Source organism: Vitis vinifera, chromosome 5 (assembly GCF_030704535.1).
Source record: "Vitis vinifera cultivar Pinot Noir 40024 chromosome 5, ASM3070453v1".
In the NCBI taxonomy this organism is placed as follows: Eukaryota; Viridiplantae; Streptophyta; class Magnoliopsida; order Vitales; family Vitaceae; genus Vitis; species Vitis vinifera.
The window spans coordinates 22,405,763-22,430,095 of NC_081809.1; the positions used below are offsets into that span (position 1 = coordinate 22,405,763).

General features: G+C 34.6%; 2 protein-coding genes across 10 annotated transcripts in view; both read right to left on the bottom strand.

Moving 5' to 3' along the window:
* Positions 1 to 34: 34 nt before the first annotated feature.
* LOC100246361 (transcription factor bHLH128) lies at positions 35 to 8,190 on the bottom strand. 3 transcript variants are annotated; one of them, XM_010652167.3, is made up of 6 exons: positions 7,651 to 8,190; positions 6,055 to 6,368; positions 4,612 to 4,743; positions 3,100 to 3,165; positions 2,888 to 2,956; positions 35 to 471 (listed from the first exon to the last, which is right to left on the bottom strand). In XM_010652167.3, the coding sequence occupies exons 1-6, from the start codon at positions 8,075 to 8,077 to the stop codon at positions 418 to 420; spliced, it is 1,062 nt and encodes a 353-aa protein (XP_010650469.1). In that variant the 5' UTR covers positions 8,078 to 8,190; the 3' UTR covers positions 35 to 417. The 3 variants fall into 3 exon arrangements, with proteins under 3 accessions (XP_010650469.1, XP_059593036.1, XP_059593035.1); XM_059737053.1 differs by having other exon boundaries at positions 35 to 768; XM_059737052.1 differs by lacking the exon at positions 35 to 471 and adding an exon at positions 479 to 779.
* A 2,329-nt stretch (positions 8,191 to 10,519) lies between these two features.
* LOC100263501 (histone H3-lysine(4) N-trimethyltransferase ATX1) overlaps positions 10,520 to 24,333 on the bottom strand; it is a 59,720-nt gene continuing 45,906 nt past the window's right edge. For 2 of the 7 annotated variants that reach the window (XM_059737057.1, XM_002268585.4), the window contains exons 17-25: positions 23,332 to 23,400; positions 23,033 to 23,231; positions 22,434 to 22,718; positions 21,884 to 21,945; positions 21,717 to 21,794; positions 19,926 to 20,021; positions 19,539 to 19,642; positions 19,317 to 19,461; positions 17,329 to 17,609 (exon numbers count right to left, since the gene is read on the bottom strand). In XM_059737057.1, coding sequence (XP_059593040.1) covers positions 19,320 to 19,461; positions 19,539 to 19,642; positions 19,926 to 20,021; positions 21,717 to 21,794; positions 21,884 to 21,945; positions 22,434 to 22,718; positions 23,033 to 23,231; positions 23,332 to 23,400 — 1,035 coding nt within the window. In that variant the 3' untranslated portion in view covers positions 17,329 to 17,609; positions 19,317 to 19,319. Of the gene's footprint in view, positions 10,804 to 10,923; positions 10,973 to 11,381; positions 13,493 to 15,982; positions 16,293 to 17,328; positions 17,610 to 19,316; positions 19,462 to 19,538; positions 19,643 to 19,925; positions 20,022 to 21,716; positions 21,795 to 21,883; positions 21,946 to 22,433; positions 22,719 to 23,032; positions 23,232 to 23,331; positions 23,401 to 24,333 lie in introns of those variants that run through there. The other 5 variants (XR_785872.3, XR_785873.3, XR_785874.3 and 2 more) reach the window with 5 other exon arrangements.

Sequence of the window (24,333 nt, forward strand, 5' to 3'; positions counted from 1 at the left end):
ATCAAATGAAAATACAAATAATGAAATTAAGGTATGAGAGAATGGAATCAAACTTAATATAAAGCAATAAGACTTAAATACACGTATGATCCAACCTAATTGGTCACACTTTTTGATGTATATCAATTTGGTACTATAGCAAGACCCATATATTAGACATATCATTTGTTTTTTCGCTCATTGGAAGGTGAAATTACCAAAACATGAAAAAAGAAATTAGCAAGTTAATACATAGAAGGATACAAAAAATGGTCGTAATGAATTAGGAAAAAAAAAGTTTTGGCATTATATACATGTTTGGGTTCAATAATGAGGTCTTAACTTAGGAAGGTTAGTCTTGATTGGATTATCCACCTTCTTCAAGAAACTTGATGCTCAACCCTTACTTGCTTCATCACTAGTCCCTCTGACTAAACATTAGAGGGCTTGCTTGCAACCACAAGTACAGTTCTCCAGTTCTTTATTGAGCTTCTGCAATGGCAAAAAATAAGTTTGGAGCAGTTAGATATAGAGCATGAAGGTATGAAACTCAAAGAAAGAGCCCCTTTCAGGCCTCCAAGTAACACTATAATTTCTGCTTCTAGGAACATTACTATCCTAGCAGACATTGAAAAAGGCTGGATAGCTCTCTCATTTTGTTCCCCGATGATTCTTGCTGATACCCATTTGACTTGGGTGCCTAGCAGACACCCATCAATGTTCTATAACTCTAGTGAGAGCTTCGTTCTTCCAAGCTCAGCTGGGAGGAATTTGGGTTCGTTGTCTCTTCTGTAAAGGAACTAAAGAAAAGATTAGAGTGAATCACCCCTTCTATCAAAAGACTAAACTCTTGTCAAGGATAGAATCAGAAATATAAATCTTATCCAAACCTAAAAGAAGTAAATCTACTGATTTCTTGGTCATTTTAGCTTGCTATGAATGGCAAAATTTCAAGGAAAAAGATTTGAGAAAATGCAGAGGCTGGAGTTGGGAATTCCTCTCCAGTGTGAAAGATGGAAAAGGTGAGAAAAAAAGAATTTCAAAGAAATTTGCAAGTATAACATCAAGGAGGACAGGGAGAACTTTCTGTTCTGGAAATGCTCCAAGGGAGGATTTTGCTTCGAGGTGCTAGCTTCCTGGGCCATTTCTCTTTTTCCAATTCTTTGCTGTGGGAATCCTATGCTCCATTTAAGGTGGACCTCTTTTACTTGGGAAACCATTTGGTGGAAGATTCTCATCATCAGTCAATTGATACATAGAGGTAGGATTCAAGCAAATGGGTGCATTTCTATAAGCAAAACAAGGAGTCAGCTAATCATATTCTTCCACATTGTGAGGTAGCTCATTCCCTCAAGGCCTAGCTCCTACCTTCGGAATCTCTAGGGTAAAGCCTTTTCCTGCCAAGAGCTCCATGGTGAAATGACATGACAGCTTTGTTGGCAAAGAAAGATGAAAATGTGAACTGTGCCCCTGTGCATATTCTGGTGTATGCAGAAGGAACAGATTCGATACATTTTTTGTAGTGTGGAGCTTTCAGAGTTAAGATTAAAAGACCTCCATATAACTAGTATTCCTGCCATCTGGGGATTCCTTAAGGGAACGAAGCTTGACCTTTTCTGGATTTCATTGACAGGGGGGTGTTAGCTTAGGGTGTTGCTTCTAGCTTTTGTTTTTCTCATTTATTTCCAAGGGTATTCCCTGTACACAAATGGTTTGCTCCCTTCTGACACCTCCTAATCTATTTTTTTCACATAACAAAGAGGCTGTAGCCTTTGTAAAATTGTAACAATAAAGAAACCACTGAAAGAAGTTTTTACCTAAAAGGGGTTTTTTGAAAGCCTTTTGGCCTAAAGCCAGATAGAAGAAGCCAGAAAGGACCCTTCACTGGATGATAAACCATTGGCAAGAGTCTAGGAGGAATTCCTATGGAAATGGGAAAAGAACAGATGGAGTTAAAGCAGGTTTTCAACTGTGGAAGAGCATACGTTACAACCTAATGTGAAAAATGGAGTGAGCACCACATGACTGCAAAAAAAAAGCAATCTATAATGGAAAAGAAAAACGGAGCATCTCAGAAGAAGAAAGGTCTGATTGAGCTAAAGTGACAAAGGGAAATTTTGAAGAAACTGAAGAGCATAAGAAAGTGCTTATAATCCAAATATTGGTAACTACCAAAACTTTTCACTTAAAAGGAAAACAGAAAAAGCTAAAAAAAAATTCAGAGACAAGGGCACTCTGTTCAGTAGAGAACTAAACAAAGTTCTAGGCTAATCAAGTCCAGTTTATAGCTTCATTTCTATGTTTCTTTTCGGGCTTATCATACTAACATTTTTAAACCCTATCCTTTGAGTGTAATTCAGCTTAATCAATATGTACACCCTAGGGTAGGGCCTACAGGGTCAGGTTCCTAAATGAGCTTCAGGATATGTTATATTTGTATAAGCTTTTTTGTTCTTTTTGTATAACCCTCCTTGTATAGTGGAGGTCTCTTTGGGTCTTTTGATCAAATTCATATATCATGGAGAGGATTTCTCATCCTTCTCATGTTTTCTTCACTTTTATTTAATACATATGTTGTTTCTAATAAAATAAAAATAAATAAATAAATTCAAGTCTAGTTTATATCTAACCTAGTTCCAGAGGGTCCAGTCCTATCTTAGGAGCAATTTCTCGATGCCGCTTTTGCACCCTACATTCCTACTTTGTGTATGTTGAAATGGATTTATGCTCATGCAGTCCTAGATTTGTGAAGCCATATGTGAGGAAGAGACCATATCATAACTAGTGAGGAGACTAAATCAACCCCTCAATTGATCTGATAATACTAACGGTGCAAATATTACAGAGCAAAACCAGCAGCATTTCTTATTTATCATATGTTTTTTCATCTTGATAATTATTTTCTCACCTGCACTTCATTTTGAAGACCTTTGATATGTTGCACAGCCAAGTCCAACATGTCAGCATAGCTAGTTTGCTGCAACAATTACGGAAAAAACAAGTGTCAGTTCTGCTGTTTAGAGGAAGGTCCTGCACCAAATAAAATTATGCATGGCAACATCTGACAAATTGAATGGTAAATTCTAGAAATCAAGACAAAAGACGTTGAAAATTCATTACCTTATCCATGTTAGGAACAAGATCTTGCAGTTTCTTCAGTTTCCCGCTTATTCTAGTTCTTCTCTCCTATATATACACATATATGGACAAAAAGTAAAATTATGAATTAGTACTGTACAAAATTTATCACTATTTCTATTCTACACAATGGTAAGTAACATTTACTTTTTTGTCATGTCCCTCATAATAAATAAAAGTTAATTTTATGATTTTGTTTTTCATTTATTTGAGAACAAATAATTTCTTTTTCATGTGAGTCCATGGCTGCTAACACTGATTTCATATGAGAAACATGTTAACATAAAACACAAGAGAAAAACTTTCATTGACAATCATAAGGGATCCACTTGAGGGATCAAAAGATTATCATGCACTCATGGAACATGGGTGATGAGCGACTTTATCATCAGTCTCAAGCAAGAAAATTGTAAAATCTGAATGAACTCTGACAAATTCAATGACCACTAGCTTGAAAATTCTGTCAAATAATGCATGGCTTTCCTTGCTGCTCACTGAAATTTTCTAGATGATTTTGAAAGGATGTTCCAATTCCAAATGGCCCTGGACATATGCTTCTATTGGCATAGTCTCTTGCAGTCCGTTTGCTATAAATAGTTATCAGGTAGTTTGGGTGTTAATACTAATGGAATACCTACTAAAGTGTAATCAGAGGCATAATATTGCCTAACAAACATGTAAACAAAAATAAGGTCCAATGAAAATTCCTACTGATGATTTCTCTCAACCTCCAAGTCCTAGGTTTTAACATTTCCAACTATACCAAAGAATTTTTCACGTGGCCAACATAGAAAAATTGATGATCAATTGCTGGAAATTACCTGAGTGGCTTAAGAATAAATGTTCAAGATGAGATAACTTTGCATCATCTGAAGTTCAGTGAAGTAATGTGTCTTTATATGTTGGTTAGATGTTCACATGCAACTGACCGAGTAGTTAACTCTAAAGCACTAACAATTTGAAGGAGGGTACATAACTACATGTTGAAAGAAATAGTGACAAGAGTTAAGGCAGGTCTTACATGGTAAAACTAAATAAGTAAAGACCAAATGTCAATGAACTTATTCACACACAAATCTGAGTACATAACATTTCTGTGGTTCAGAAAATCATCTTATACAATGAGGAATGAAATGTCCATGCTTTAGAGGTTAAAGCTAGAAGGCATCTTCACAAGAACTCTGCCCTTTCCACAAACACTGACAGGGTGCATTGGATGTTCTAGAGAAATCGGAGGATGTCATTGCACTTTATATGACATTTGAAGTTCAAATTCACCCTCCTATATGCAATCATTATGAAATCAGAATGTAAAGCCCTCACAAAATAAATAGTATGATCCATTTTAGAATGTCATGAATCATCTACTGCATCAATTTTCTATGATTTATGATGGAGGCTTTCCATTAACAATGATGGATATCAAAATAGAATAATTCAAGTTGTGTATTGCTTACAGACTCTATACATGCCACTTCTTGAATTTATACTTACCCTTTCAGCAATACTTCTAGGATGAGTGGCACAGCCACGCTTAGCTCGAACTTTGCATGGAACAGAGTCTTCAGGTACTTGCAGCAGCTTCTCTACTGCTGCCATCTCTAAACTTGTCTGTGGCAGACTAAACTGAAACCAATAGAATTAACACTATCAACAAACAGATGTATAAACTGTTATCAGAGAATGCTTGCCACAGGCTAAATTTACATTTGTGAAAATTAAGAGTTAAAATCAATATAAAGAAAACATTTTACAATCCAAGCCAGAATTCAGCAGTATAAGATATTTGTGAAACAACTCAAATTTTAATTAGCATCGCCTTAGCCTCATGATATGTGAGAACCCACATATCTTCAACAAGTCCACTGAGGCTTAGTTATCTTCCCTAAACAAAAGCTCACAAAAATTTCCATTACTAGTTAAATGTGGAACAAAATTCCTTCCCTATTTTTTAACAACAAAGACAGAAAGGGAACAAGAAGTAAAGGTTCTTGAGAGTGCAATATCATCAACTATAAATCAAGGTAGTATTTTGCTGAAACTACTAATACGATGGTTTGAAAACATTGTGATCTAGGCTTTTATGATAAGAAACAAGAAACATTTTAGGAAGAGAAGGAAGAAAAATTACGAGTATAAACTATTGTTCAAGCAAATCAGACGACAAGTAAAGGGAAAAATCAAACAAATAGGCATTCCAAAAAGACCCAAGAAAAGAACTTGACAAAAGAAACCACAAGAGAACAAACTCTCAGGTGGAGGAATAGCTCTGTGCTTAGCAAGGTGATTCACTACCAGGTTGGCAAACTAGGCTTCTAGCCAAAGAACATCCCAAAATTTGCCCAGGTCAACAACTTAATGAATCCAAGCATCATCCTCCTGAGGCCCACTCTGAATTAGGACACCTAAGAAAAAACAACAGCTGAGTTCCCCTCGACCTGAGGTTACTAATAGTAACACCAAAAAAGGAAGCTTTCACAAAACATAATAACAAAGCTATTATTTCTGCCTCAATGGCCAAACCAGCTGACTTAGCAGTTCCTTTCCACTGCAAGGCTGAGTATAATGAAGTTGAAGCAGTTCGTTTACACTAGACTCACTAGTTAAATAATATAACATCACCCACGCAAATCATTTATGGTTGAAAAGAGATTCTAGTTATGAACCAGGCTACTAGACATCAATGACAATGAAATGTCCATCAAACAGTACAAGCGGGTAAAATAGTTGTTTAACATGTTTTCCTTGTATTTCTGACCAGAATTTATTCAAGTTTTTTCATTCTTATCACAAAGAAGAGTTCCACATTTCATGGATATTAAAAGGCATATAGGTATGCAGTCTTATCTTCTTTTTTTCACAAGATTTAGAATTGAGGGTCCACTAGGATCTTTCTGTGATGTATATTGCAAACATGCCTGAAGAGAATCTTAATACCTGTGGCTCTAAGGAACTGAGACTGTTGAGAATGTCACCATTGATGTTCTTAGCTCGTTTGTTTGGTGTTGTGGAAAACACAATGGTGTTGGTATTGTCCCAGGCATCCATAGGAAAACTAGCAGTGGCATAAGAATGAGTGGCATTTCTGTGGCCATTGTCAGAGCTGATGCCATCAACCATATTCTCACTTACTTCTGAGATCTGGGAAAGAGAATCTTGCCTCTTGAAGCTTAACTGGGACTTCAACCTTGATATTCCATGACCACCATTACAACCACCTTGAGAGCTATAGTTTCCAGTCCCCCTTGTCACTGAAAAACATGCATTTCACAGTATACATTATCCAAAGTGGCAGAAGATAGTAAAATAATCAATTGAAAAATTAGAATACCCATCAGACTAACAAGGTATTAGTCTACCCAAATCATGTTTTTTAATCAATTGCATTACAATAACAACAATTATTCATAAACCCATTAAAATAATAATAATAATAATAATAATAATACTTTTTCTTGCTGTGACCACCATGATCATTTTTGAAGGTCACATGTCATTGGTGCATCCACGTGAATCACCAGCTGTCTGAATTATAATTGTCTTATTAAAAATTTCTACTCCACAAACCACAACCCAGTACGACCCAAATTTAACGCGCTCAGAGTCACAAGGCAAGCTAGTGATCCTTGAAATATCTGCCACACCCAAGGCTCAAAACGGTGTCGTTATCGTCTAGTTGGCCGGTAGTAGTGGTGCTTCTGCAGCATGTTTGGCACATGAGAGAGAAAATCTCGAGGGCCCATATGTGGGATCGTGAAAAGATTCGTCCCAGTTCAGTGAATACTCTGAGATCGATTCTCGGCCATTCATCTCAAGTGGATGTAACCTCGACCAATCTCTACCGTGCATTGCTTTGACCAATAAAAAAACCGCCAATCTCCCCCCCCGCCCTTTTGCGTGGACCAGGAAAAATAATAAGAATTTTTATTTTAGAAAAAAAAAAAAAAAAGGGGAATCGACTACGGCACTGCGCAGGAAAGGCCCTAGATCCTCTCCCCGTTGCCCAAACGCCAACGACTTTTGCAGGTCAAGCCACCAATCAGAAGACAGAATAAAGGGAAGCAGCGACTTCGATCATTCCACCAAATGAAAAGACAACACTGCCCTCGAAAATAACATTCACAAACAACCATTTTAAAAATATATAAAATTTTAATAATATTTACAAGATTTTTTTCCCATAATCTAATGAAAAATTAAATAAAAATTTAAATTTTTTTCTTTTTTATTTTTCGAAATTGGAAGAAAATTCGAAAATAATGGAATTAACACAATAACCTTGACTCAATTCAACGTAAATATTTCTAATTTTTAGAAAAAGAAATAATATTATATTAATTTAAAAATATATGCAAAAATTGGATGAATAAACCATACTTTATTATTAATTTAAAAGGAAAAAAAATGCAAACATTTTTGCAGGCTGATAGCATTTTTCAACGAGGATAAAACTGTAAATTCAACTTAGCACTCATTTTAAAAAAATAAAAATAAAAATAATAAAAAAAGAAAAAGCAAATACAATCAACGCACAGTTATCGGCAGTGAGCTGGTTGAGGAAGCCAGCAGGGGAGCTGCTATGGCGAATCAACGACGGCGCAGATCCACCGCCACCGCCGCCTTCACCACCGCCTTTCAAACTACTAGCTGTAGAGAAGCCGGCGACAGGCATCTCACTAAACCCGTAGGACCTCTGCAACATAGCAGCGGGGCCTCCGGCTCCGGCCTCCTTGTGATCCGGCGGCGCAGCCACCTTACAGGTGGACTCGGAGGAAGAGTCACCGGAAAAGTACTGGTGAGGCATGATATGGTGAGATCCGAGGGGGGAGAATTCACGGTCAGTTGAGACGAGGGAATCGACGGCGGAGGTCAAGAGGGAGCCCGGAGCTGAACCGTAGCGAATAAGGCCGGAGGAATGCAGTGAACGGTGAGAAGAGGAGGAAGCAGAAGAAGGATACATGATGAAAATCAAACACTTACTATGAGAGAGGAAGATATGGAAGAAGAAGAAGAAGGAGGAGGAGAAGGAGGAGAAGGAAAGAAGAAAAGGGAGAAAAAGGGAAAGAGAATAATGAGTTAAAAAGGGAGATGCTGATTGAGGAAAAGTCCATGAGAGTGTGTGGGTCCACATGTGAGCCTAATCAGAGTTAAGCATCCACCCTCAATCTTGGGTCTATAATTTCAATATTTTATTCATTTTTGCTTCTTTTATTTTTTTATTTTTAGGGAAAGAGTCATTCACAGCTTTCAAGAATCAAGATGAGGATGAGTTTTGAGGATTTTCTTTTTCTTTTTTTCTTTTATGGGTATTTTAAAGTTTTTGTTCTTCTTGTGTGATTTGGGTTAGGGGATGCTTGGTGACTTGGTGGACCAGCTCGATCCACTTCATAATTGAGATGGCCCAAGAAAGAGAGACGAAGAAGAAAAAGAAGGGGATTGACCATTTGACCGCCTTATTTGTATCTAGAGTACGAAAAAGAAAGGATATATATATATACATAGATAAAAAGTTTGTGATATGATAATAGAGATGAGAACTAAGTTGTGATAAAATATTCTTAGAAAATATTTTTTTTTATTGAAATGATGGGATTTTGGCATTTATGAAAAAGGGTGATGAGGTGAAAGGTTAGACACGTGATATAATAATATAAATTTTAGTTTTTCCTTTTTTTTTAAAAAAAAAAAAACAAGTACATAAGTGTATTGGTTGATCACCACATATTCTATATCTGTTATTATATTATATTTTAAAAGTTATTGTCTCGTATTATCTATTTTGAATTTGAAGAAGTTCATAATTTTTTTTAATACACGTAACATTTTTAGTGTGTCTCACAGAGTTATGAAGTAAAGCAAATAAACACCTCTTATGAAGTCAAATAAACCAAATCTTCGTATTAAAGAACAATCCAGACCTCTGTATTAAGGTCCCTTTCAAGACAACCTTAGGTTTTTCTTTATTTTGATAATATGGATATAACTCATATCTTTCTTTCTATTTATTTGTCATTATTATATATATATATATATATTATCTTAAAGTTTTGTTTTATGAAAGGGTTGCAAAAACCTTTTTTCAAATGTTTGGAAGATTTTTTTTCTTATGAAATTTTGAATATGTTTAATAGTGATTTTGTGAGATGTTTTTAATCTTTTTAACATTTTTATCTCTATTTTATAGATTTAGGAAAAATTTACATTGATATAAATGATCTTCACAAATTCCCAAGTGTATCCAAATTACTACTATTTCATATTTGAAAATTTTATCTTTAAAATACTTTTATTAAAGATAAAATAATTATAATATTTCTAAATTTTTAATCAAATAAAAATGTAATTGCCATGGTAAAATATAATACCCTTCCTAAAAAATTATATCCAAATATTCTCAAAAATTTTATTTGACCTTAAAATATGCTTTTCTAATGTTTAAAAAGCTCCCCAAACAAGACTTGAAAACAATAACAGATTCCTCGTAAAGGTCTTGATAAAAGTGCAATAAAATAGTTACAATCTTTTTTTTTAAAAAAAAAATGAAAGATGAAAAAAAGGCTCTTACCATAATCACTCTCCTCTGAATTTGGGGGTTCTTATTTAGGAATTTATTATATCTTGGAAGCCACAGAAAGATGTATGTGGATGACCTTCTTAGCTCCTAGTGAGTAGTCAGGACCAAGAGACCATTGATTTGATCATGTGCAATGAACAACCAACAACAATGACTATAGTAGTGAAGCCCAAAAGTGCTTCCAAGAATTCGAGGTGATGATTCGTATTAGTGGGTAGTGTTCGTGTCATGTCAAAACCTAAATATTCTATTATATAGGTCAACTCAAATCTAATACGAATAATAATTATATTAAAAATATAAATCTAAATATTACTTAATTATTAAACAAGTATCACATTATGTAACTCACTTAACTAATTTAATAATTAAGTCATTCTATTTAATAATCGAATTGAATTAACTCTAATATAATTTTATATGATTAATGTCTCAACCAAACATGTTTACGACTCAATTGACCTATTTATTTAAAATGAGTCAAATACAAGTTAAATAGTTTAAAGTTATATCATTGGGATTATTAAATGGGTTCATTAAGGTCAAATTCATGTTATACAAGTTAACCCAAAAATTACTTATTTATTAAACGAGTTAAGCACATCGACACAAATTTAACTCAAACCTGCAAAAAATATATTGGGTTCAAGTCATTTTGGTAAATTGTATCAAACTTTGTCACCCCTACCTTAAATCACTACTAAGTGGATTCTTATTTAGGGTTTACATGTTTAATTTGAATGTAATCCCAAAACAAAGTTCATAGCAAAGTATACAAGCAACCAATGAATCAAACATGTAATCTAAGGGAATACCAAACAGAAAATATGATGGCAGACATTCTTGTATAAATTTGAAGAGGTTAAGCTACATAAGCCAAACTGACCTTTCAATGTTGAACAAGCACAACAATTGGAATTTGGATGCCAAAAATCTGTACAACTAAATTAAACTCAACTCACACTTCTCTTCTCATGACTTAACAGTCTCCTCACATAGACATCCTCATTCCATATCATAAGCGTACTCTGAAAAAATGCTTGCAAATCACAGGCATAACCCGAATGTAATTTGGAAATAAAAAGCAATTATTGGTAAGAGTAAAAACCGAACTGCAAGGCCAACAGTAATCAACGTTAAGCACGTAATAAATAACCATAATTCGATAAAATTTAAAAAAAAAAAAAAATCTCTTAATACGTATAAGATGGAAGTGCAGGCAAACATAATACCAGTTACAGTTCTTGTGTACGTTCGCTTCCTGCTAGTGGGATAGCTAATCTGCAGAAGCAATTACTAATTATTATTACATGATTTAGATATCGTAGCATTAAGATCCACTCTTTTGATAAACATTCAAAATGGAAGTCAGGAAGCATTACTATTTCAATCAGAAGCACGAAAAACTAAAGGTCCAGCAACTAAAAATTTCTAAACAAATTGCTTTTATCGTTTGTTTCATGAAGGAACCGAAATGAAATGCTAAGGGATTTCCACATTCGATAAATTTAACATGTGTAAAAGAAAGAGATAAGTAAATAGTAGATGTGCATGCTAAGCAAAATGGACTAGAAATTGTTGAAGTTATACCAAAAGAGGACTTGGCTATGGCATGTATGCTGGATGTTGTTTTGGGGGACAAAAGAGAAGCAGTACAAGAAATAGGAACACAAGAATTAAGTGGTGAAACCTTAAAGGCGAGTAGCTCCAACAGATGTGTGCTGTGCTAGGATAGAAGGGAGTCCGCTGACCATTTGTTCCTATGTGCTTTTGTGGCAGTTCAGTTTCCCTCTGTTGGGCATTCACTGGATGGCAAAGAAAGAGATTCCAGACATGCTGGTTGTTCTTTCTTTCTTTCTTGTGACAGTTTATTTTTTCTCTGGAGGGCATCCAATAGGTGACTGCCACTGGGCAGCAGCAAAGGTGGGGAAGATGAAGCCTGGGAACAATTGTAGAGGTGAAATTTATTTCCCATATCTCATTGGGGGTGGGGGATGCTGTGCAGCAAGGTTACAGCAAGGATTTCATTTAAGCCACTGCATCAGCAGTCTAGGAAAAGATTCTAGACATGTTGGTTATTATTATTATTATTCTTTTAAAGAATTTGGCAGGGGTTCTAGGAGCCAAGTCCTATGGCATACAGCTAACCACAATCTTGAGAGGGACAAATACTATAATTTTCTAGGATACAGATGGAACTTAGACTGAGGCAAGATAGATTTTGCTTTTTGACTTCACTTCAGACATTTTTTTCCAAAGAGCTTATTGGCATTCCTTTAAGCCAATGCCTCTATCTTTTGAATTGGTTGGGGGCTGGGGGGTTGCACCATTTGTCCCAATTATGGGGCAAGGATTCCAATGAAGTAAAGGGAGAACAAATTCTTACTTCATTATAAGCAACTTTAGACTCTTTGTTGGATGAATCATGAAAGTTCTACCTCATCATATACTTTGAGTTGGCTAGTATCAAACGAGCCATAAGGAATATTGAATTATTTAACTATGTCCCTCTTCCCTAAGCTTTGGGAATTCATGAGTCCATGTGACATAGGTTTCATGAAAAGAAAAACCTTCAAAAGAAGACATCAGAAAATCATAAGAAAAATAAAAGGCTGACATATATGCAAAGAAAATTTTCAGAAAAACACACAATCAAAAAAGGAAGTTCACAAAAACACAAAGCTCAATTCAGACAATCTATAATACGATAAAGTGCAGTATATGTGACAAATTGAGAAAGTTAGCAAGAGATGATGAGTTTAAGGGAGGAGGAGGAGGGGCTCTCAAACTCTGGGTTATTATCCAAAAGATGTGATTTATCAAGTACCTACAATGGCAAGAAAACATAAAAATCATGAACAAGTAATCCTTATCCTCAAGAATCCTTTCTCTTCCCAATCAGAAGTCAATGTGCCAGTACCCCCAATTGAGAAGCTTTTCTTGAACTAGAGGTTCATGGTTACAACTGTTCTCAGTGAACACCCAAACAGTATCAAGTGTAAGGGTTTTGAGGGCTTTCCAATGCATTCAGAAAAAGTTCATAGGTTTTTCATAAAAATACTCTGTGATCTTTTAAAATAACCTCTCAAAGGTTTCTCAATGATTAGGCCAGAAATTATGAGAACCATATCGGAATTATCATAGATTCATATTTATTAGAATTATAGTCATAAAGATGTTATGAGACTAGTTGAAATTAAAAACATGTGTTTATCTGGTTTCAAAGTAACTGTTAGTGGTCAACTAGAAATTGCCAATCTTTACTCAGTTTTTGCCATTTTTTTCAATATATCCTATCCTTTTTCATCCATTTTTTACTATTTTTTCAATGACTTCGTAGGTTTTTTTTTTTTTTTTTTTTGCAAATTTTTGTTTGTACAAAATTAATTTTTAAACACTAATTGTGAGACATCAGCCCAAAAATGTTTTAGCACCTACATATTAAACAATAGGGTACAAGCAACATCCAATAAATAATGACACTTTTGTTTAGCAACTCCATTTTATTGAGAGGTGTGAGCACATCTAGTTTGATGAATAATACCCTCGACTATGACTACTTATTGGGAAAGAAATACGCCGATGCTTACCTAACTGACAATCTTCACATTCTAACTAAACACATATCCCCACATGAGTATAACTAAGTGCAACTTCACCAAAGATGGATAACCTAAGCAAAATGTCATTAAAAAGAGGGGCGGTAACACTCAATACTGAGGAAGGAGGTTCACCAAGATCCAAATAATACAACCCATCCTTCTCATCATATGAACCAATCATTCTCTTTATCCCAAGGTCCTGAAAAACATATGAATTAGGAGAAAAAGTTATTGAACAATTTAAGGTTTTAATAACTTCACTTACTGAAAGCAAATTAAATAAAAAATTAGGAATACAGATATTAAATAATAATGATAACAACATGGTAAAATGTTAGAAACCATTTTCAAGAACATACTGAGAAGAACCATTAGCTAAAACAATATGATGTTGAACATGTTTGAGATTAGATATGTGAGAATTAGCTTTGGAGTCCATGACCAAGATGAAGCAAATTAGGGTACAAATGCAACATTACTTGAATTAGTAAAAGCAATAGTAAGAAAGAACGGAATAGTAGTTCATAATAAATAGATAAAATCTCCAAAATTGAGTAATAAGTGCATCACGTGAACCATCAGTAAAGTAGAGTACATAATCTAGTTGTACCATATTTCATCTAATAATAAGGTTTGGTATGATTAGAAACATCGCATTTTTCTTTTCTTTTCTTTTCTTTTCTTTTTTTGACCACCACAACTATTGCAAGAACCACAATGAAAACCACTACTAAAAAATAGATAGAAGAGTTTAAAGGAGCCAAAGTGAAGCTTTGTCTTATAAAGGACCTTAATAATTGGGAATGGGCATAGCAAAAGGCTTTAAAACCACGAAAAATCAAAGTCCAAACTGAACAACAAAAGGCAACCATAAATTCCTCCCTATTGATCTAATAAAGAACGGGTAGAAGAGTTTGGACGAGCCAAAGTGGAGATTTGCCTTATAAAGGACCTTAATTGTCGAGAATGAGCATAGCAACAAGCTTAAAAACCACGAAAAATCAAAGTCGAAACTAAACAACAAAAGGCAATCATAAATTCCTCACCATTGATCTACAAGGGGTTTCAAGTATTTTAATTTTTCCCCATCCACATATAAAAATATGAAAAACATAGGCCAAAGCAAGGTAATTAATACCATTCAACTTTTTCAATGTAATTGATTTTGATATCCCATCATCCATGGAAGATTTCAAAACTTAAAGAATCCAGATACAATGAAGCATGAAAAACAAAATCTCTCAAATTGTAACATAAAAGAATAATCTATCAAATGCATAAAAGTACAATTTAGGGGGAACCTAGGATCATGCTCTAATACCAAGTTGAAATTATGAACTTGTGATTCTAGAGTTTGGAAGAAGGAAAAAGAGAAGAGAGAAAAGATAGGAAGGGTTAAGGTTTTTGTCTTCTTAATTTTACTATACTTCTCCGTCTATGTGTATTATTGAATCTAAAAAATAGAAAATACACCTAATATGATATAGCAATAACAATTCCTTTTGGCAAGATGTTTGGCACAAGGATGCTCCTTTAAATGATTCCTTCCCCTTTCTTTTCTCTTTTGCAACTAATAAAGAGGCATGAGTGGCAAAATTTCAAGAGGTTGTAAGCGGGCAAGTCGTTTGAAATTCAGGCTTCATAAGACTAGATAACACTAAGGAGTTACTTAGGAGGCTTCAAGTGTTTCAGGTGTGCAACAAGGATGAAGATAAGCTTATTTGGAAGGCCTGAAGGTAGTGTGGGGCTCTTAGGCACCATCAAACGTGGGCTTTTTTTCTTGGGAGGCTGCATGGGACAAAATCCTAGCCTTAAATCAGCTTAAGAAAAGAGGATGGTTGTTGGCTAATCATTATTATTTATGTAAGCATTTAGAATTAGCTAACCACATGCTCATTCCTTGTGGAAAGGCAAAGATCTTTAGCATTTTTTGTGCCTTCCAACCCCCTGTGGAGGGCATCTAGTGGAGACACCATGAAAATTACGAGCCCACACCCCCCTTCACTTTTTCTATGAAATAATTGCTTTAGGATGGGACACTAATTTTGTGAGCAAAAAAAAGGGAAGATTTGGAGGATAACTCCTTTTTGCTTGTTTTGGATAATGTTGCAAGAAGATCAAGCACTAAAGGACTCCATTATTTGTACCCTATTCCAATGGACTCAATATATTCAAGATGGTCATGTATCTTTGTCAAAATTTATCGATCGGTCAAGTGCTAGATAATGGGAGAGTGTGTGATTGAGTGCATGTATAAGGTAGCTTTTTTGGTTGTTTCGGCATTGTTTATGTACCTCCCATCCCATGTACTTGAGAGTTTACCCTGCTCTTTCTTATTTATGCTTTTTACATATTCTTGTTTGCTATGAAAAAATAATGATAAACTCTAATAAGACTAAAATAGCAAAGTTTGTATTAAATAAGAACTTTTAGGAAATATCCAAAATAAACTCCTCAAGGTTTGCATAATCTTTGGCTACAATTAAAAACCATATTTTTAGTTTACTGAAGTTTTCCTATTTAATTTTTAGGCCGCGAAATATTGGAGAATAAGCAATATTTTAATCAAAATAAGAAGTTTCTAAATACTTTCAATTGACCAAAAGTGGACTTGTACATTGTTAAGAAATAAAGACGAGAAAAGACATAACAAATAATTTTAGAAAATGTGTATCCGAACCTATCAACAAAATGCATAATGCATTGAAGGTCAATAGATTTAAATATACGATTAATAATCACTACAAAAATATTAAGATTTAAATACAACGCATAACCAATATTCACATTAGGAGGGTGACATTAAAAGCTAGACTATTGGTTGAAATGATAAGCTTAACAATCTATAAGCAAGAACATATGGCTTTAGAGGTTTTACAAGCCCAACACTATACTAATAATATCCAAAACCTCGATACCCAATGCTCCCACACTAGGGAATTGATCATGGTAGTCGCTATCTTCAATTATAATATCCTAATATCCATTGTGATGCATTCCTGGAGAATAAGAGGAATGCCCATACAATTTAAATATTAAGACATGAGAAAATTAAGAAACATTACTCATAACTAAACATTAGTAAACAAAAGTGTTTTTTTTTTCCAATATAATTAATTCACGCTAAATTTGATTTATCATAAATTGTAAAATTTAATTAAGATTTTTGTTTTAGTTTTGTTTTAACTAACTGTTAATTTCTTAAAATTACTTTGTCTTGAAAACAACCAAATGGAATTCATATCACCAAATTTTTGCATGGCCACTTAATGTAAAATGTAACCAAATTAAATTTCGTATGATTAGAATTGAGAAGCAACTTCTAATAATTAAACATTAATAATCTGGGACATCAAGAGGAAGGAAAATGTGCTGCAAAACCTAGAAGAGAAAATAAGTCATCAATTCCTTAGTCCCTCGAATTTTCACACAAGTCAAAGTTTCAAGGAGAATCATGAGAAATGGAAAAAAAGCTAGCAACAAGGGAACCATTGTCTAGAATGAGTCTGAAGACAGACATGTGGCACAATGGTTGGTTCCCCCACTAAAGATCTGTATAGAACCAAATAAAGGATCTTGCCAATGTTACAACGATTATGACAAATGAAAGTTAAGACATCATGAGTTATAGCTTTCCAAGAACATTAATGTCACATCTTGATGACAAAGTTATCATTCCACCCATTATTGTGTGAACCATGGATGCCCTTTATCACCCCATATTACAAGAATTCACAAGTTTTAGCAACCCCCACAACCACTTTCCTAGGAAAGCAAGGACTCTTATCAAAGATCCTCAGACCTGAATCCCTCAAGCTTATTGTGTGAACCATGGTTGCCTTCTATTTAGAGATATTCTCCACAAGTGGGAGACAAAAATGAGCTTTTGTAGGTTTGCCACCTGGGGGAAGGTCAGTAATTGATCAGACTACTAGATGGACATGCACCCCATTAAGGAAACCAATTTATAATCAAGCAACCAATTGTTTGCCTAGCTAATGGAAAGTTACAAATTAAAAAACCAATGAGGTCACATGAATAAAAAGCATCTTTTTCACCATTGAGAAATAAATCAATGTTCTACATTTTTGGAATGTCTTTTATATTTCAATATATTTTCAACAAGAAAAGGAACAAACTTGTGCCATCTGACAAAAGCGGATATGGTACAAGATGAGGTGGTGATGACTCTGGAGCTTAACATTCCAATCTGCCTTGAGAAAATGGCAGGCAATGATGAGAAGATTGTTGTAAGACAACAACCTATCTTCAAAGGGAAGGTTCTGATATTGGCAAATAATGATGATGATAAACTTCTGCACAAGGAAAATGGAAAGAGTCATCAGCACAACAGAACAAGCAGAGTTCTGAACACACAAAACAAGAAAAAAAAACGCATTTACAAGAGCTGGAGAAGTCATGACATACTTGATGGATCAGAAGACATGAATTGAGTTCAAGAAGCAGAAGCAGACACATTGGAACAAGTGGAAGACAACACAGAATAGAGAAGAGATGACACATACTAATGGATGGAGATGGAGGAAAATATTTGATATTGATGGTGATGAAATTAGTCACAATATCCATGCAAGATTAATGTGCAGGTTTCCTGCAGGCACACCACACCATAGTGTTGCCACCTGCTAAACTTAACTTTTATATTCAACATTTTTCTTAAAACTAAATCTTATTACTTTTCAGGTTACATATGTTCAAGTCATGTTTGAAAGAATGTTAGGAGAGCTGCCTCATTGTGTCTTTTCTGGACTTTGTGGAAAGAGAAACTGAAAAGCATTTGAAAATACAGAACTGGCTCAGTCTCTGAAGAGCTTGTTTGTGTTAAATTTGTTGTCTTGGGTTGGGATGTGAATTGCAAAAGGAACAAAGTCTTTATTCAAATTTGTAGATTGGGTGGATCTAATTGAGGGAGGGAGCAGCCTTTTTGTATTTTCCCCCATTTTGGTTATGCCACTTGTTTTCTTTTGTATACCTGTGTACCTTGGTGTATAGACTTTTTAATTAATATATGTTTCATAGGTTTGAGTCATGTTTATTCAGTAGATAACTTTTAGGTATATTTTCAAATTTTAACTTACTAAACCAACCAAGAACCTGGCTGGATTTAGGCCATCAATCCAAATGACTTGTTTTCCAGATTTCTTTCAAAAAAAAAATATCAACCAAAAAAGAAAATCGATCCAAAAACAATAACAATTCCACAGATGAGATTAAAAATAAATATTTAAAGATAAAATCTGTAAAACCAAAAGCCATAGGAGAAAAGACCAATTACAGATAAAAGATGAACGGTTGTTATTGACATATCCACTGATGTATATATATAAATCTTCAATTCACATGATATTTTACTTAAACAATCTGGGGACCTGAGGTTTTTTAATAGGATATTCTTCTTTGACTCTGGAATTATACCTAAACATTCCTTCTCAACTGCATGCTTCCAAACTATCTATATCTAATTTCCTTCTTTATATGGACCCAATATCTGGATCAACCAACCTAGATTTCAAAACAAGAAAAGATCTACATCTGGAACTAAATTCCAGGCAAGGGGAATTATCCGGAACTGAACTTTTACAGGTTGAACAGGTCAATGAAAAGGATTTGTAGGGCCAGCTTATCTTCCATCATAAGTAATGCTTGCACCAATTGTTCTATCAATTATAAACATTATATTATTAATTCCAACAAAATTTCAAGTGGTCCAACCATGAAGCGGACATGTTATTAATTTGCCAATTTGCTGAAGAGTATAAACATCCTATCTTTCCCAATTGCTTGGGTGCTTCATTTCCAATCTAGCTCTTGTCCAAAAAATTACAGCCATTGTGACAGAACAGGACATAGTTTAAGTTTTTCACCTTCTTATGCATCAACAATCCTATTAGAGCCAACATATGAATATAGAAACTAATTCAGGACATGCAATCCTCCTAGCAAACAAAACCATAACAAGAGAGAAATATCAAAGACCACAATAGATCTTAAAGTTTGTTTACCTCTCATTCCCCTATCCAACCTATCAATTCACTGCGAGGCGCATATCGCTTTGCCATTCGCTCCTCTGCATCAATGTCATTGACCACACCACGGCATCTTGGGAAGCCACAATAACATGCTAGTTGTTCATCAATTGAAAAAAATCTATAACAAAAAAAAAAACAAAGTAAGCACAGAGAAACAGAGAAAGAGGAATATATAGAACACAAGAAGAGGAGAACCTGTAATCGTAAGTCAGTTCTTCCCATCTCTTAATATCCCTCTTCGCAAAAATAATTATATGGTCATCACCATTAAAACTTATAACTCTCGAATAGCAATTTGGCTGAAAACAACAGAAATAAGAAATTCAGATGAAGAAACAAAATCAAATGACTAGAACTTATATGCTACATCTTTGATTGAGACATGACAGAGAAACATGGGATTTTGCACTCTTTCAAGCGGTCTTGACATAAACACCAAATACATGTTCTTCAGTTATCCATTAAGTATACTTCAAGTTATTTGACCAACTAGGGGAACTTGTAAGCGTTCTCTTCTAAGCAATAGAGACATTATTTGAGCAAGAGAACAGAATGAGCAAAACAGAATTAGAGAATACATACTTCACATGAGTGATTAATCAAATGAGCTATGCTTCCTGCCCTTGTGGCATCAATGACGCGTTCATCATCAATACGGAACATATAAGTCCCTGCACCCTGAATGAGAAAATCATTCATAAAACATTCAGTCCTTTAACATTTTCTATATCAGCATCCACATATAACAGTTAAGAAAACTAGCAGGTCCATAATGCTCATGTTGTTCTTAAGGCATATCTTATGCAAACACATGCAAATATCACAATAGTCCCAAAATTGATCAAGACGAGAATAACCAAATGGTGCAATTCAAACCAAAATTTCAAAATAGGTAATCAATCAAAAAATATGTAGCAGAAAGTTTTCACATGAGAGCACCCAAAATGAAAGAAAAACACCTAGAATACGGCACGCACAGAACTGTAAATATATAGTTTAATAAAACAACCTTATTCCAATTATGCATGTTTTGATATACATTATGCATCTGTATTTCCATGTATGCAAGTATGCATGAATGTTCTTTATGGTAGTTTGATCTGTAGTTCTTACATCTACAAAATTTCTTTTCACTTAGTTTAATCTTGGATTAACCAGGATTAAATAAGTATTAGTGAAAACCCATAAATTTAACATTAAAAGTTTGGACTACCTATTCAACCCTCCCCTCCCCTCTAGGTGGTTCCATGACCCAAGAATACACTTTGAGATACAAATCAAGGTCATAATCACATCCAAATGCATGGTTCCAATAAAATATGACCCAAGTAGAACACCCTAACACAAGCAGGCTTTGCACTAATTAAACAAATTCAAGCAGGGTTACATTCTAGATCAAGCAGCTCAAAGAGAGAATTTTGTAGGAAATTTGTTTTCCAGCCAAAGAAAGAAACCTGGATAAATAGGATAATGCAGTTTGCTTTGGATCACCTCTTCCTATCTAGAATGATACCCCAGCATGCCCACACCATTAACCCCAAATTTTGCATACTCACCAACAAGAGTACCATTTCTTTTTCTAGCTTGTTCAAGTGGCAAATTTTCTCCCTAACATCAATATCTCTGACCCCAATCTAAAAGCTAGTCTCACCTCCAAGGAAGATGAGATTGATGATTCACTTACAGTCAGATAAGAAAATAAAAGTAAACAAACAGAAAAAAGGCCTCCCGATTTCTTTCACAAACAAAGGATTTAGCTTTTCAAAGTGCCTGAAAACATTGTTTGAGCAGAACCAGCAAAGCATTTAAAATTTCAACTAAAAACATTAACCTTGGAATAATCAAGAATGCTCTTAAAAGTCTACAATGAGCAGCTTTACTTTCAAATAGTCAAAGGTTCAATAAGCCCTCAGAAACCCCTTTTTTTATAGGTAATATGCCCTCAGAAACTTACAAAATGACTCAAAAATTCTTGATCTTCACAGTATCTTATGGAGGTATCATGACATGGAGTGTCACTGTGACAACATCTTAGTTATTGTTAAGCATCATCAAACCAACAGATCAGCCTTGGTAGAAGAAATAAATGCTGAAAGTAGCACAATCAGAGATTAAAAAAATTAATGGCATTGAGTTCAATTTAAACAACACCTTTCATCATATGAAAACACAGGGATCATGTCTATATATTTACTCCCACTGGAAGGCCACACAATCTAACAATTTGAAAAACAAATTTAAGGGGGTGCTATTATCATGCAGACTTAATCTTTCATGGTTCAAGTTTGAACATGTCCCTCTTATGGTTTATAGTCATACTATCAGCAATGCAGGCACACAAATAGGCTCTCCAATGGAAATACTTTTACATACCACCAACGAATTGTATATGAGTCGTTCTCTCCTGTCAGCTATTGAGGGTCTAACAAGTTCGCCTGTATATTCAATAACCTGCAGCAAATTCATTTTTTACCAACCATTTCAGGTGTGATATGATTTTGAAACAAATTAGACTTTTCTTGGCAAGAAAATCAGCCTACCATATCTCCCGCTCTATGTGGCTGCTTCGCAAATATGCCAAATCCATGTATTCCTGATTTTCCTATATCCAATAGCAACCCACTGATCAGACAAGCAGAAATCAACTTAATACCAAAAAAATTTCATCACTCTTCCGACTCAACAAAAAGGAAGATTTAAAAGAAAAAGAATTGATTAATATAGTGTGAGATAAAACAGCAACATGATATAAAAGTTAAAACACAGGATTGAACAATGGGCTAAAGAACATCAAATTACAAAATGCTGGGTATTTTGTAATGCACTGTAGGTTAAACAATGATGAAGACCAATGACATGATAGGCTGAACTGCTGGAGATAAGTTATTGGTAAAAAGTGGATTAGGGAAACAACAAAACATAGATATAAACAAAAAGCAAGTATTGCAAGGTGAAAATGGACAGGGAAAACAACAAGTTATAGAAATAAATACATATCAAATATTGCAAATATAACATCAGCATTAAACTTAAAATTTCGTATGATGCTTCCAAAAGTAAACCTTTAAAAAAACAAAAGTTAATGCTTACCAAAAGCCAGTCTCTTTCTGAAGGTCTCCCTCATGTAATTATATTTCTCAACCATAGAGAGTATGCTCTTAGGAGCATCAAGCTGAGAAGCTTTTATTTTTTGATTTCTGAAGGAAAATTTAGAACCTGAGAGGGCACTAGAAGATAATGGATTCCCCAAGGATTCATGTTGACAGTAACCACCAACCAAATATGGCCTATTATCTACAAACAACCGCTTCAAGGATGCAGCAGCAAGGGCTTCAGGTTCTTTCCGACCCCTTCTCCCAAAATGGTTATAAGGCTCTGTGCAATAAACCCAAGTAGCACATAATTATACATAAATTTTTTTATATTACAAATTTGACAAACTTAAATACCAAACGCAAAATAAACCAAGTGGCATCAACTAAATCAACACCATGACTAGATAAATAGAGCTACAACTAATAAAAGAAACCAATATCTATGACTTGTTAAACAAAAAATATTCGCCTGAGTTTTTCTCAAAATTGATGGATGCCTGTCCATACACACACTCTTAGATGTTAAATACATTGGTAAGAAATGATTGGTCACAGTTGCATTTCAAAATATATTAGAACTATAAACTACCATACCAGTGCGAGCACAGCCTGATGGATTAGAAGGCGGGTTATAGTTAGAACATTCACGAGCCACTTGCCCAATCCTTTCATCAAAAGCTGTACGCTCATTAGATGGCTGTCTATGCTTCTTGCAGAAGGAAAGTAGTCGAATGCACTGATCATCCTCATCATCCTCTACAGAAATCAGATGGAGTCTATCCTCATCCTCAAGCTGTGCAAACACAAAATAAGAAAAGTGAAAAAGAGCATAAGAGCATATAGAACATACAACAGGTATTCCTTACAAAACATAATAAGGAGAAAGAACCTACTTCAACACAAAGGCCCGCAGCACGTGCGCAAAGTGGGTGATAAGCTACACGACAAGTACTGTTTGAACACTGCAGGCAATCACCATTTTAAAATAAAAAAATAAAAAATAAAACCATTATTAGCATAACAAACAAATCAATTTTGAAATTTTTAAAGTATAAATAAACAATTTAAGAAATAGGATTAGATCACAATCAGCTAAACTGCAATGCATCAACAAAAAATGCTAGTATCATCTAAATTCTTGAAAGCATGGACCAGTTTCTCTAATTTGTATATCATACACTATAGCATTTACTAGATTGTATGGAATACCATGAGGTTAGGCAAACTTTATTTTTCCAAATAAATTGGAAATAATTTAAGAAAATAGATGCCATTATCCATTACTCAAAGTGAAATATATAACAACCTAACATCATTTCCATTTGAAAGTCGATCCTCAGCAACATATGCCATTGACATCATTTCTATTTAAAATTGTTTTTTTTTATTAGAAACGAAGAAAATTATATTAATAGAAGAAAAGATACAAGAGAAAGAGAAGAAAACAAGAGAAGGATGAGAGGTCCTTCCCACAAAAACAAAAACTGAACAAAGTAGAAACCACCCAACTTTAGAAAACTAAAAACAAAGAGAAACCCCAACACTCTCAAACTTTTGAAGCGCAAACCGCAGCCCAATTGAGTTGTAAAACACTTAGAGGAACTCCTCTAAAAGATGCAGTACAAGAGGCCCAAAGAGAGGAAAAGAACAGAATCAAGTCCCATAACATCTCTTCCGTTCTCCCCTTATCCTCAAAAATCATATTGTTTCTCTTTTGTCACACCATCCATAACAAAGTAAAGCGAGCAATTTGCCAAAGTGTATTGCCTCTTAATGAATTCCCCAAACCTTTAAAAGCAATAATCAACATGTCCTCAATACTCCTTGGAGGGACCTAAGCCAACCCTATTAGATTGAACAACTTGTGCCAGAGTCCAATGATAACAGGACAATGA

What these genes read in the sequence shown, in the direction of transcription:
- LOC100246361 (XM_059737052.1), bottom strand. Translation starts at nt 8,077, where the DNA reads ATGTATCCTTCTTCTGCTTCCTCCTCTTCTCACCGTTCACTGCATTCC. An exon ending in CCAGCTCACTGCCGATAACT is followed by an intron (nt 6,369 to 7,650) that starts GTGCGTTGATTG and finishes CATGTTTTTCAG; the next exon opens with TGACAAGGGGGACTGGAAAC. An exon ending in TTGTTCCTAACATGGATAAG is followed by an intron (nt 2,957 to 3,099) that starts GTAATGAATTTT and finishes TAATTGTTGCAG; the next exon opens with CAAACTAGCTATGCTGACAT.